General features: G+C 40.9%; 1 protein-coding gene across 1 annotated transcript; it reads left to right on the top strand.

The window, feature by feature from the left end:
* Window positions 1-1,594: 1,594 nt before the first annotated feature.
* Window positions 1,595-9,771, top strand: LOC121714869 (tripartite motif-containing protein 16-like). Its single transcript, XM_042100025.1, has 6 exons — window positions 1,595-2,391; window positions 3,068-3,163; window positions 3,858-4,091; window positions 4,465-4,624; window positions 8,471-8,527; window positions 8,925-9,771. The coding sequence occupies exons 1-6, from the start codon at window positions 1,804-1,806 to the stop codon at window positions 9,437-9,439; spliced, it is 1,650 nt and encodes a 549-aa protein (XP_041955959.1). The 5' UTR covers window positions 1,595-1,803; the 3' UTR covers window positions 9,440-9,771.
* Window positions 9,772-14,928: the final 5,157 nt, after the last annotated feature.

The raw sequence follows: 14,928 nt of genomic DNA, 5'->3' as shown, positions 1-14,928 counted from the left end.
AGAAAGCAATAGCGTTTACCATCATTCATAATGCTGATGATGAGTCAGAACATTCCATAGGTGATAGTTTATTTGTGTCGCCTCTATTTCACATTTCTTTACATGTATTCATTTGCATAAAACACCATCATGTTGTTTATATACACTGTGACTACATAGGAAATAACTGTTTACTGTATGTCTCATTTTTATAAAGCATAAAATGAGTTAATTATGTATAAATGATATATTAAAACAAGCAATCAGACAACATATGTTTTCAGTTATTATTGTTTTCATTCATATTTTTTATCAATCATTAAAAGGACAAAACCTTTTATTGACTGCACATATGTATTAATTGCAGTGCCCAATAGCTCAATGAATCAGAATTGGACTAGAAAGGAGAATGAAGAAAGAATGAACACATTTCCATATTCCGATATAACCCGCTCCTGTGTATTAACCTCATAGCCAAGGAAACTTTGCAAAATCAATGTAAAAATCTTGGTTAATTACAGTAAAATATGTCTCCAATTTAAATGTACATTATGTAAACCACATACTGACATCCTCACAAATGCTGAATACTCTTGATATAGGACCATCAAAAACAGTAGCACTAAATTACAGCACATGAGTGAAATGTGTGTCTCCACCCAGAGCAGCAGGAGTCACAGACCCATCACTCTTGTCAGGCAGCCTGGGGACAGCAGGAGACACAGACCCCTCACTCCTGTCTGGCAGCCTGGCAGCTGCAATCTTTAGTCCCCTCCTCCCCTGTGTCCACCCTGGTAGGAACAGCAGACGTTTAACTGACCACTATGGCATTGTGTCTGTGAGCAGAGCTCTGGATCTCTGGTTTGCAGTTCAGCAGAGGGGTTTAGGTTTTACAGTAATACACAAGTTAAGATCAAACACAAAACTGCCACATATATAAGTCTCCATAGTTTGAACGAGGAGCAAGACTTCACATCACATGACCCTCAGATCACTCAGAAGAGACATGCACCTGCACCCACTGTGCAGTGTCTGTGACATGATACACTTTCAAGACCAAAGCAGCAGTAGGGATAACACATTCCAAATCAAGTAATGCACATGTTTCACAAGGCAGCAACAAAAAGAAACAGCTTTACAGTATATGATGTTACATTCGGCTACAGAATATTTATATAGGTTATACATCCCATTAGCACATGATTGAAAATCAAACAGAAGAATTCTACAATCAAGAAGATTGTTTTTACTTGATTATCTATTCTATGTTTGCATGTTATTGCATCACCTTTTACAGTAAACAATCCATTTAAGTGTGCTCTTGAATTGTGTATACACAATATGTCCACTAGATGACACTATTACTGATGAAACCACCTTACTGCTGATCTAGTAGAGATCATAGAAGATGGTGTATAAGGAATTTGCCATGGTCAACTGTTATAGATTTATGTTTCCTACAGTAAGTCTAATTTGCTGGATTGTTTTTGTTTAATTTGATTTAGTCAGGTAGTTTATCTTGTTTTCCAGATGTTCTTTCATCTGATTTGTAAGGCACTTTGAATTAGTAAGACCATGTTTGAGTTGTGCTATATGAGATACACTTGCCTTAGCGTACTTAATGAGAAATAATTGTTTAAATTGCACTTGATAAAGATTCACAGCAATTTAGTGGAAATATATGCAATGCTATTCTTTATCAGTGACAAAAGCTGTTACACACACACCCCAGGAAGTCATTCCCAATCACCTACTGGAGAAGAAACAAAAGTGAAACCATAGTGTTGCCCCAGAGCTTTGTGAAGTGTTTGTCAGCGACTAAGAATGGCAGAAGCGAGCCCAAGTAACCAAGACCTTTTTATGTGTCCAATTTGTTTGGATTTACTAAAGGATCCTGTGACTATCCTATGTGGACACAGTTATTGTATGGGCTGCATTCAAAACTGCTGGGATCAGGAAGATCAGAAAGGAGTTTACAGCTGCCCCCAGTGCAGACAGACTTTCACTCCGAGACCTGTTCTATACAAAAATAATATTTTTGCTGAACTTGTGGAGCAGTTAAGGAAGACCAGAATCCAAGCTGCTACTCCTGCTCACTATTTCGCTGGACCGGGAGATGTGGAGTGTGATGTCTGCACTGGGAGAAAACTCAAAGCGGTGAAGTCCTGTCTGGATTGTTTGTTGTCTTACTGTAAAACTCACTTCAAAGCTCACAATGACCTTAACCCAGGTAGAAAACACTCAGTGATTGATGCCACAGGCCAGCTACAGGAGAGGATCTGCTCCCATCATAAGAAAGTTTTTGAAATATTCTGCCGCACTGATCAAACTTGTATCTGCTATCTGTGTATGATGGACAGCCATAAAGGCCATGACACGGTCTTAGCTGCAGCAGAAAGGACGGACAAACAGGTGAGTAGTTAGACTTTGTTCTAAATAAAGCTTCAGAGTTTTCTCCACTGTTATGTGTATGAAGTTATGTTTAATGCAGGGTAGCAAACACATTTGGTCAAAGTCTGCTCTGTTCTGAAGTTTATTATACTTTATTGAGAGGACAGATAGATAGATAGATAGATAGATAGTAACTGTTATCAGGTAGGCCTGTACAAAGTTCTTGACTGAAACCAGTCAAACCTTATCCTATTAGCTGCAACCACTGACTATTGCGACAGGCTATCTATGCATGTTTTAAAGATGCATTGCTTCAGTGGGATATCCTCTGTATAAATATAAATAAATAAATAGTTTGCCATAACTGAAAATTGTAAATGTCATGATTTCTGTAACAACCTGAAAAAAGAAGGCACAAGTGGACTGCTTTAAAGAATGTATGCATGTTTAAAAATGTAAGTGATCCTGTACTGAACACCTGTCCTGAACCATAGCATGCCTGGTAATAACTTTCTGAGGGAGTGCAGCATGAGCAGGAACAGAGTTTTCCTCTGTCCAGCCTCTATGGCTGCTCTCCCAAACTGGACCAGACTGCACCTAGTATAATGTTTCAAACCCATAATCCCATTTTGTATCTGAGATATAGCAGTAGTGATATGTGATTTTGTTAATTGTGTGTTTTTTTTTTAATCAACAGAAGCAGTTGGGGCAGACTCAGAGAAGCTTCAAAAAGATTATCCAGGAAAGAGAGAAGAAGCTGCAGGAGCTGAGAAAGGCTGTGGAGACTCTCAAGGTGAGAATGTTGTGGGTACTGTGTCACTTGTCTTGTGTTAATCTTCAGCTTTATCATTGCTTGGCTGTGCTAATTAAGCATGATGATGTTACAGTAAGTACCTCTCATGTTCTGATGATGCAGATTAAATCTGCAGAACAACAAGACCCAAATACTTTACCCAACTGCAGTGCAAATGTTAAATTCTGCACAGTTCACACAGCCTGAATGTTCACTAGCTGACAATGATCCATTCATCATTAGCATTGAACATGGCACTGCTGTGTCTCCTTTTGACTCTTCTGAATATAGAATCGAATAGTTTGAGATAGAGGTAGAGCAATGTCAAAACTTGCCTTTGCCTCAGACCTCCTTTTTCAGCAAACTTGTTTTTAACAGCCCATCACTGATGCGGCTCATCCTGGACTGTGATATGCACACTTAGCAGGATGTCATGGCAACCACTTGAAAAGAGCATCATGGCAACGCTGCAGTGTCTGCATCACCTCCCTCTGTGTCTCCCCCTCTCCCACCTTATCATCTTTGTGTGTCTATTCAGCCATCAGCAGGGTTGGTCCCTGAAAGACTGTCACAGAATGCAGGACTTTGCCATGGTTACCTTATCAAAAACAAGCTAAGGACACTGTGAGCTACTTTGCTGCTTCACCAACCTCTGTGTCTCCTGTTCCCCTCGTCCTTGTGTGTCTCCTGTCAGAGCTCTGCACAGACAGCAGTGGAGGACAGTGAGAGGATCTTCACTGAGATGATCCGCTCCATTGAAAGAAGGCGCTCTGAGGTGAAAGAGCTGATCAGAGCTCAGGAGAAGGCTGAGGTGAGTCGGACTGAAGGACTTCAGAAACAACTGGAGCAGGAGATTGCTGAGCTGAAGAGGAGAGATGCTGACCTGGAGCAGCTTTCACACACAGAGGACCACATCCATTTCCTCAAGGTGACTGTAGATGGATTATTAGCTCACAAATTGTTTAATTTCCAACATCATACAGTCCTCTTTGGAACATATTAAATTGACATACATCATAATTAAAGTGTCTGTTTTGAGTTGAATGTTGTTGCATTCAGTGCCAAAGTCCTGCAATACAACCTCAGATATGCATGATCAGATATCTTAAACATTTCCCAGACCAAGGACACCTGCATTCATTTATGTTGCTTATTAAATCTGCCCAACAATGTAGGGCAGTTTATTTTAGATAAGTAGTTTGTAATGGTGTATACAATACTACACACACGCACTCTCTCTCTCTCTCTCTCTCTCTCTCTCTCTCTCTCTCTCTCTCTCTCTCTCTCTCTCTCATGAGTAGAATTTTCAGCCAGTCAGCCCTCTACCTCATTGTAAAGACTTATCCAGCATCTATGCCAGCCAAATTCTACCTTTTGAGGCCGTGAAGAAATCTGTCTCCACACTGAAGGGGCAGCTGGAGGATTTCTTCAAGCAGGAAGTTATGAAGATCTCTGCAGCAGGTTGGTCATATTGATATTCAAGGAGAAAAGACAGCATAAAATAGGCTAATCAAATTTACTGTATTACTGTAAGTGTGGACCTTTCTCTTTTTCTGTTACTTTTTAAAGTTTCTCAGAGTGCTGGATCAAACGTATAACTCAAGTTTGATCCAGCACTCTGATAAACTATAAAAAGACTTGATTGAAGCCTGTTCCTATTCTGTGTGCATAGTGGTATTCATGCTGTGGGTAGTCATGTTGAGAATGACTAATGCTCAGGTTATTTGTAGCCTACACAGATGTAATTGGCTGTAACTTTGCAGTGGGGTATTCCACAAACGGAGGTTTAACAAAGAAAAACAGTAGTTCCTCCGCGCTTCTGTAGGCTACTAGTGCGTCAACAGGAGAGGACTAATTCTAGCGAAAGAGTTGTTTTACCGGAGCACCACAGATGTATAAACTTCAGAATTTATTTAAAGTGCCAACATAAGGGACTAACGTTTCAACGTTCTGCCATGTCTTCTTCAGAGTCTAGAGTCTATTACAGAGTCTACTATAGACGTGGCAGAACGTTGAAACGTTAGTCCCTTATGTTGGAACTTTAAATAAAATCTGAGGGTTAACAAACACAGAGTTAACGCTGAACTCTAGGTTGATTGACCCTGCGCTGACTACACCAGGGGCCTCATTACAGAAACGTCCTAACTCCTATCTTATCTCAGTTTAGGATGGCATTTAGGATTTTTCAAAATAAAATTCAAAATAACTGCCAAAACTGATTGCAACAGTCTTGTTCCCTATAGCCTATGACAAGATGATGGACATGACTGTTTGGGACACCATAAAGCATATTTCACTAAATAAGTTAATTAAGTGAAAACAAATGTAGCCTATAAGCTATGTGTTTTAAAACATTTAGAACTAATAAATAAATATTAATAATTATAACAGAATATTAGACTATTACCGGTATTTATTATTATAAATATGTTTTTTGTTTTTCATCTTTTTATCCTGTTCATCAAATGAATCAATATTGACACACACACTTTCTTCCTACATAGGCCTAACCTAGACCTATTTCTCTTTGATATTATGGTTTCAACCTGACATTCTAATCATAGATACAGGCAGTCTTGTATACATTCTAATCATAGAAACAGGCATGACAGGACGATTGCCGATTAAAAATCGAACTGACTGTTACAGTTAGGATTTCTTAAAGAAGCCCTATGCAGGTCTGGTTATTCCTTTGCTGTTTCTGTGTTTTCGCCTGATTTGGGCTGCCATTTTTCACAACATAGCTCCCCCTGCAGCTTCGGTAGCAAGTGACTGCTACGCTAAACCCCCACTAGCTAGCGAGCTAGCCATCAATAAACCAAGCTAAACACATAGGGCTCACAATAAAACGGTTGAGCAAACACATTGTTCAAGAGACTATCAAATCACATTACAAAAACGAAGTTCACCCAAGGGTAGGCTACTTACAATTTCAACAGCAACAAAGCCAAGTCGGAGTCCGTTTTGCAGTCTTCTTAGAAACTACAATCTGACTACATTTTTGAGTATTTCCGCCGAGTTACATCCGGATGTGTTCGGACCGCGACCAGAAAGTTGCATATTCGTTTTTTCCGCGGAGAAGCACTAGGGGGAGACGAAGCACCCACCAAACGACCCAAAAAGTGTTGTAGAACCATAAGAACGACTCTCAACCTGCATAATTAAGGTAATTTTTGCTAAAATTGTTGCATAGGGCCTCTTTAAGATAAGATAGGAGGTCTGAGATAAGATAGGACACAGCCATGAGTTTAGGAACTGCTTCTGTAATAGGAAGATAGGATTTTTCCTATCTTTGAAACTTAAGTTAAGATAGGACAAGCAGTTAGGATAATGGTAATGAGGCCCCAGAGCTGTCGGTTCCACCGTAGGCCTACCGGGTATGAATTAGTTCATTCAACACGGGGTTGGTTACCGCAGGGTTGTACGCGTCCACGGCAAACCTATAAAGACGTGATGTATAGATCATGAAAATTCTGATCAAAATGGCGAAAAGGGCCGCATATTTCATCCATAGATAGACATAATGAAGACTAGAGGTCTTATTGCGAAGTCTCTAACGGCATCACCGGCGGCCATCTTGTCACAGGCAAGCTATCTGGTGGGCTCTGTGGTACCTGATGTAAGGTGAGTGATCTGCACGAACACAAATACTCTTATCTCGCTGAAATCTTGACGGATTTTCAAACGGTTTGGTTTCTTACAATAGCTTCTTACAATATATACAAAGCTATAATCTGGACTCGACTTAAACATGTGAGTTCCTCAGTGTTCTGTTTATTAAACTTAAGTTTTACCACATACATCCGCTGTCAATGCCCCCAGGGCCCAGGCTATAACAATGACACCTTCGGGTCACTACCTGTCATTACAGTATGCGCTTGTATAGTTGTAGTACCGAGTAACACCACTTATGATAACCAGGTTTTGTCAACCCCGGTTTAACAAAGTTAAAGGAGAATTCCGGTGTGATATTGACCTAAAGTGTATTGAAACATGATACCGAGTGTGAACGTATGTCTCATAGCCCATCTCGACTTGTCCCCTGCACTCCAAAATCTGGCGCTAGTTAGCCGATGCTACCAACAACTTTTTCAGTAGTGGTGCTTCGGCATCGGGCTAGCCATGCAAATAAATCACTGTTTTACACCCATTTACGAGGCTCAATGTATCTCCACACTTCATTGGTAGACTTCCTAGGGCCCTGACATTTAAAACGAGACATTGAGAACTTTGAAAAAGCACTGGTAGTTTACTTACAAGACGATTTATACAGACAGTATCTTCACGAAGTTTAACGTTTGCAGCCATCTTGAATTTAGTCACGATAAGTCGAGCAACGAGTAAGAATGAACAGGTATGATAAGGGATCAGATTCCAAAAATAATTCAGTGGAAATGCATGGATTCCAGTTTCTTCCAGTAGCAGCAACTGGAATCCATGCATTTCCACTGAATTATTTTTGGAATCTGATCCCTTATCATAGCTGTTCATTCTTACTCGTTGCTCGACTTATCGTGACTAAATTCAAGATGGCTGCAAACGCTAAACTTCGTGAAGATACTGTCTGTATAAATCGTCTTGTAAGTAAACTACCAGTGCTTTTTCAAAGTTCTCAATGTCTCGTTTTAAATGTCAGGGCCCTAGGAAGTCTACCAATGAAGTGTGGAGATACATTGAGCCTCGTAAATGGGTGTAAAACAGTGATTTATTTGCATGGCTAGCCCGATGCCGAAGCACCACTATTGAAGAAGATGTTGGTAGCATCGGCTAACTAGCGCCAGATTTTGGAGTGCAGGGGACAAGCCGAGATGGGCTATGAGACATACGTTCACACTCGGTATCATGTTTCGATACACTTTAGGTCAATATCACACCGGAATTCTCCTTTAAGCTCCCTTTGTAGTAAAGGCCCCAGACTAAGGCAACTGAAGATAGAGGGCAATGTCCAACAAAGTTCATAAGTCCATAGAAACAGGTTTACACATCCAAAACGTAACCAGTCCAAAGAAGACTGAAGAGCAGGCGAGGGAGCAAGTTATTGGCTGGGTCCTTCATACAGCATTGACGAGGCCAGACAAAGTGTGTGTGTGGAGGTAGGCCTGATATACTGTAATGCAGCGGATCAGCTGCAGGTGTAAGGGCTCAGTAGGCAGGGGAGAGAGAATGAGTGTGAGCCTGTTGAATGGGCGTGGCTGAGGAAGTGGCTGGTGCAGAGTGAAGTGCTGCTGAAGAATCTGGCAAAGCTGTGACATCTTACTAGATTTGGTTAGTTATAATGCTTTCTTTCTTTCTTTCTTTCTTTCTCAGTGTCTGATGTCCAGGCTGTTTTTACTGAGCCAGTAACCAGACAGGAGTTCTTGAAGTGTAAGTTCAGTAGGTTTGGTCTAAAATCACTGAGGCAAATATGTACACACAGTCATTCATTCAAGTATAATGTGGAATCACACACACACACACACACACACACACACACACACACACAGAGGGAGAGAGAGAGAGAGAGAGATAGAGAGAGCGGGAGAGAGAGAGAGAGAAACATAACCACACACACTCTCAAACATAACCACACACAATTTTAATATTTTGAATACAGGCAATGAAACACATGTACACTTGCACACAACCATTCATACAAACATGTACAGTCACACACACACACACACACACACACACACACACACACACACACACACACACACACACACACACACATACATACAGTAATTGAAATGCAAGTTTGTTCTACCTTCTCCTTCATCAGACTCCTGTCAATTCACGTTGGATCCAAACACTGTATTCAGATACCTCCATCTGTCTGAGGGGAAGAGGAAGGTGGAATGGGGAGTTGAGCTGCAGGATCCTGATCATCCAGAGAGATTTGATGGGTATAACCAGGTGTTGTGTAGAGAGGGTGCGTCTGGACGCTGCTACTGGGAGGTTGAGTGGAGTGGGGAGTGGGTTTATATAGCAGTGTCATATAAAAGTATCAGCAGGAAAGGACGGGGCGATGAGTGTCTTTTTGGACATAATGATCAGTCCTGGAGTCTGCACTTCACCGGCTCCAGCTCCTCTTTCAGGCACAATAAGAAAGAGACTATTCTCCCTCTAGTGGCCAGCAACAGAATAGGAGTGTATGTGGACCACAGGGCAGGAACTCTGGCCTTCTACAGCATCTCTGACACAATGACCCTCCTGCACAGGGTCCAGACCACATTCACTCACACACTCTACCCTGGGTTTAAGGTTGGCATTCGTTCATCAGTGAAGCTGTTGTGACTCAGATATAGATGTTGTTAACATGCATCTCACACATCACCCACGCTGGGCCTGAGAATCTTTGATCTGTTGGGTACAGCAACAGACAGAGGTCAGGTCATTCACACGTCTCTGGATACCAGCAGCTATTACATCATCTGCACCTCTGGACCTCTGCTGGAACACTTCCGGTATCACCACACCACACCTGAGCCACTGTGTGAGAAAGTCATTGTTGAGTCTGGCGTTTCATATTCTCTGTCACCTCACCAGAGGTGATTCTAGAGTCGGTGGGGGCCCTAAGCAAAAATTACCACCAGGGTTACGACCAGGGTTCATCACCACTATGCTAGGCTGTAAACTAGATGTACCGCATAGCGGTACAAAATATGACCGCCGCTCAGTCCTGTACATCCGTTCCGCGAAAATAAATCACACTTCAATTTGTCTCCATATTTTACTCCATCCCCCACTCTTGAAACTTTTGTGTATGCTTGTTTGGCATGCCTGAGTGTGTGTGTGCGGCTGCACAGAAAGTACCCTACTGGTGCTGAAAAGGTGAATAGATTGTAGAATAGCCAAAGAAGATGTAGAATTGTTATAAAACCTTTAAAATCTCTAAACAATCACAAGTAGGGCAGTTCATCACAGTTCATCCATTGCAACTGGATTGATGAAAGGTCACTTACACCTGTAGGCTACATTGTATTTGGGAAAAGCAAAAGGTATCAGCATAATGTTATTTATTTATTTAGTTATTTATTTTTTATGTATTTTTAAACAAAAACATCTCTGTCAGTTCCATGCCGTTTTCAACAGCTATCAAAAACAAAGGTCATTTTTGGATGGATGGATTTTTTGTGAATGTTTCTTCTTCTACATAAGATTTTAGTCATCTTTAGTTCATGTAATACTTTATTGTCAATGCACAAATTAAGTAACAGTAGTCTGAAACGTTATTGTTAATGCACAAATTAAGTAACAGTAGCCTAGTCTGAAACGAAATGCTGTTTTACATCTAACCAGTGGTGCAAATAACTGACATGTCCAAATGGGCCTTGATGAAATGCGTCGCTAGACTGTTCATACACATTTTAACGGGCCAAAGTTGAAGAGCTTTTGTCCGTTATTGTTAGTGCAAATATAGGCTGATTCATGTTCCCTTGCATTGTTTAACTGAGGTCCATGGCTAGTCTGGCTTTCATCAGACCAAGCTCAATCTTTTAAGAAATCAAAAAATAAATAGCGGGCAGATCAGGCTGGGTTCACCCAGCCTAGTCCATAGGCACCCGATATTGTTTAATTTTCCGATTGAGATATACACGCTCTGGCTATTCTAAATGCAAAAATGCATCAGGGAGTTATGACAAAACGGTAACTAACAAACTAGATCCTAATAGAAAGCTTCCCTAAGCTACAGGTAGGATTATAAGGTAGGCCTATTTACAACATAAATTGTCAATAGGCTATGCTGGCGACACAAATAAAATCTCCTTTGGAAACCAATGGCTTACGCCTTACAGTATCAAGCGGACTTAAACTGTCATATCGTGGCGAAAAGTTGTAATAACATTCACGCAGCTCCATGAGTCAAGGAAAGCGCGAATGAAGTAGCCACTTCTAAATGGGACCCACTACACAGTAGCTTAAGGTGTTTTGCTAAAGCAGCCATAATGAAATGAAGGTGTCATTGTTTGGATACTTCACACACACGTGCTTTTTAATTTCACAGACTACAACTACCAAGCTGTAATCAAAGCACATCGATTCCCCTCTCACACCCTGCATGCACTTAAAACAAAATAAACAGGCGTCTCAGTCTCACACATGTATAGGCAAAACTGTATCAGACCGGTGTAACGTTGGTAAATCTTCCATTGCACAGAATGATTTTGTAGCACGTGCAATAAATGACAGTCGAAAGATACAAACAGTGCTGCTATACATTTGCTTGGTATAACCGCATGTATAGTTTTCTACAAATGCAATAAATCAAATGCCTCCATCACTCAACCAACGCTAACGGTAACATTACCTAGGTCCTTATTGATATTACAAGATTAACGTACCTGCAGTAAAAACCAAGCATGTCCAATAAACATCCTCAGATTTATTTCGGCTTCAAGAAGAAATGGGAATTACACTTCATGTGAACATCGTCCTATCCTTATTAGATGTTCGCTGCGGTAAATTACAGTCCTTGTATGAAGAGTCCATTGTTTTTTCCAACCCACTTTTAACTTCCAACAAAATTACGTCTCACTGCAACGATGCGCCATCTAGTGGACAAACGACTACTTCTCGCCAATACTGAAAATGCAGCCATGATGATGATGATGAATATTTATTTTGGCTTTCTTTTAATCCTACTGATTTTCATTTTTTACCGGGGGGGCAAATCACAAATGAGTGATAATGAGCCAGGTTGATGTGGGCCCTTGAGACCAACATACCATAAAAGATTCACAGAGAACTGTGTCTGCCCTACCCTCCTTTCGGGGGGTCCAGTCCAGCGGGGGGGCTGCAGATGAAAACGAAAAATGACGGTTCCATGCTATCCATGTGGGGGTACATGCCTACCAAGTTTTGTGTACCCCGGTCTTTCAGTGTCCCGGGAATCCTTGTTGGTGTACGTCACTAAATGTACACATAAATTATTTTATTGTAAGGCCCCCCATGAACGAAAGTACACAAAACTTGGCATGCATTCAGAGGGTGTCATAATGATCCTACGCTTTTAATTTCGTGCAGTTTTAACCTTGTCAGCCAGAGATATTGAGATGAAAACACCTAATTTTTTGCTTTTTAATTTTTAACTAGGTGGCGCTATACATGAAATAAGTGGTAATGGGATGGGTTGACATGCCCCCTTAAGACCAACATACATAAAAAAGGTGGACCTCCTAGGCCCTACAGTTCTCGAGATATTCACAGAAAACTGTCTCCGGCCACCTACAGGCCAGTTGGTGTATAGTAACATAAATTAATTTATTGTGTGGCCCCCCATGAACAGAATTCCACGAAACTTGGCGTGCATACAGAGGGTGTCATAATGATCCTACACTTCCAATTTCGTGCAGTTTTGACTATGTTAGGTCACAGATACCTTCAATTACAACACCTCATTTTTACTTTTTTGTGTTTAACTAGGTGGCGCTATACATGAAATGAGTGGTTATGGAATGGGTTGACATGGCCCCTTGAGATCAACATACAAAAAAAAAATGGTCCTCCTAAACCCTACGGTTTTCGAGATATTCACAGAAAACTGTGTCTGCCCTACCCTCCTTTCGGGGGGTCCAGTCCAGCGGGGGGGCTACAGATCAAAACGAAAAACGATGGTTCCATGCTATCCATGTGGGGTTACATGCCCACCAAGTTTCGTGTACCCCGGTCTTTCAGTGTCCCGGGACTCATTGACGGAAATTTGGGCATGCGAAAAAGAAAAAAAAAAAAAAAAAAAAAAAAAAAAAAAAAAAAAAAATCTGACTAAACCTATATGACCGCCGCTTCGCTGCACGGCGGTCATAATAATCTGACATGAAAAACCTTGTTATTTTGAAAATATAAATGTAGCCTAAAGAATAAAAAAAAATAAAATAAATAAAATACAGTAAATTGCTTTAAAAACCCAATACAAACTTTTTACAAAATATAAAGTATAGAAGTGAAATAGTTTATTGGGGTCCTATACCCAAAATTACTAACTCATTTATCTTGATGAACTCTGTTTTATCTCCCCTTTCAATATTGTGAATAGTAAATGTGGCCACTACAACACGAGACACTATAGGCTACAATAATTGTGGCATTGATGGACATTTTAACACAGAGCCTGACTTATTCTAATTACTAAAGTTTATGTTACTTTTATTCTTAAATAGGCTATGGTTGACCCATCTCCTGACTATTACAATGTTTATTGTTTGCCTACAAGAAATATTAGCATACAGAGAAGCGAACTACAGGAGTTGAAGCTGGGAGAAAATAGCTGGGCCTATAAAGAGAAATGGAAAGAAAATGTAGCATTCATCTTACCTGATTTCACAAATGCAAAGGCTGTGTATCTGATATGCAACAATGCTGCCGCTGTGCTGTCGCACTACGAAACGCAGCGGCACCTTCAAGGTGGCCTCTCTGCTCCAAACAGAAGTACAAAAGCAATATTGAAGCTCTGGCCGAGGGTTTTGCACAGCTAGCAGGATCCAGTGTGTTCTGGTGTTCTTTCTCATATTGTTTAAGTACCCACTCACAGTCTGATTGGTGAATAGCCTAGGCTATATGTAAATCGATATTGTAAAATAAAAGATTAAAAAAATTGGACTGCCAGAATAATTTGGCTGGGCCAAATAATTTCAGTGGTGGGTCAGCTGTTGCCGACCCATGTTGTAGATTATAGCTTAAATTTGAGGTGTTTCGTGCTTGTCCCACTGGCAAACGCGCTGAGACCAGGTCGGGGTCCCCCTAGCGGCTCGGGGCTCCAAGCAGTTGCCTTCCTTGCCTGTTGACAAGGTGCGCCTCTGTCTGTCACTCTCCCACGATCCTTTTGCTCGCCGTCTTCTGCTTACAAATCTTGATGAGATAGTAGGCTATTGTTGAGAATGGACACAAAATGTCCCTAATGAAATCAACATACCCTTTTGTCTCACTTCAGTAGAATATTACACAGAAATCATATCTCATGATTTCACTGCCAAAGTTGTGAGAGTTGTTTTGTTGCCAGAGCAGGTGATGAAACGGTTGCTAAAACTACTGTTTCAACAACTGTGTTGAAACAACTGTGCAACTGTTTCCCAAAACACAGCTTCACATCATGATATCAGCTTCACATCATGAAATCACACTGATAATAGCCTACCAAAGGCCAGCTTTAAAAAAAAAAAAAAAAAAAAAAAGTTGTAAAGTTTGTAAAATGTTTTCCTTTTTTTAATAAGAAGATGTGTCATTAATGCATTTGAAAATACCCCTCTAGCCTATTTCATGAGCCATTTAGATTTATTGTTATTTACTGTAGTATAATTTGTATTTTAGTATATTCTTTATCTTCTACTGTCCTTATTGCTTAGTTGTGTTTTTTATATTATATACGTAACATAACAACCATAAGTGTGGAAATCAGTAAAGTGGGCCTAAGTAGGGTGACGTGCGTGCATGGTTGAATGGAATGTATGCTGCTGCATACAAAGCAATTAATGCGCGGGAGAGAAATGCTCCCTTGGAATGAGGGGAACGGCAGATTTATGAAGAGGTGGGACACCTGGGCCAGGAGCCCCCAATCCCGTTGATGAGCTGGGATCACATAACCTGACTCTCGCCAGATGAATTTTGTTCCGCCTAGCTTCACTCACATCCATCTGGGACCTCTTCCATTGAGAGTGATTTCTGCACCCGATTTTATGGTACAGCCAATCAGGACGCAGGGCGGGAGTTTCATAGATGTGACATAGCGTAGAAGCGACCGTGAGACTGTTATCAGCGTCACGGGTTGGCTTTGATGTGAGTGGTTGAAG

Source organism: Alosa sapidissima, chromosome 8, assembly GCF_018492685.1.
Source record: "Alosa sapidissima isolate fAloSap1 chromosome 8, fAloSap1.pri, whole genome shotgun sequence".
Classification (NCBI taxonomy): domain Eukaryota; kingdom Metazoa; phylum Chordata; class Actinopteri; order Clupeiformes; family Clupeidae; genus Alosa; species Alosa sapidissima.
This window is presented reverse-complemented; position numbering and strand designations above follow the sequence as displayed.

Bases quoted from the DNA above. Each gene is read 5' to 3' on its own strand.
- LOC121714869 (XM_042100025.1), top strand. From the start codon at position 1,804: ATGGCAGAAGCGAGCCCAAGTAACCAAGACCTTTTTATGTGTCCAATT. The intron at 3,164-3,857 runs GTGAGAATGTTG...GTCTCCTGTCAG, and splicing joins AGGCTGTGGAGACTCTCAAG to AGCTCTGCACAGACAGCAGT. The intron at 4,625-8,470 runs GTTGGTCATATT...TTTCTTTCTCAG, and splicing joins TATGAAGATCTCTGCAGCAG to TGTCTGATGTCCAGGCTGTT.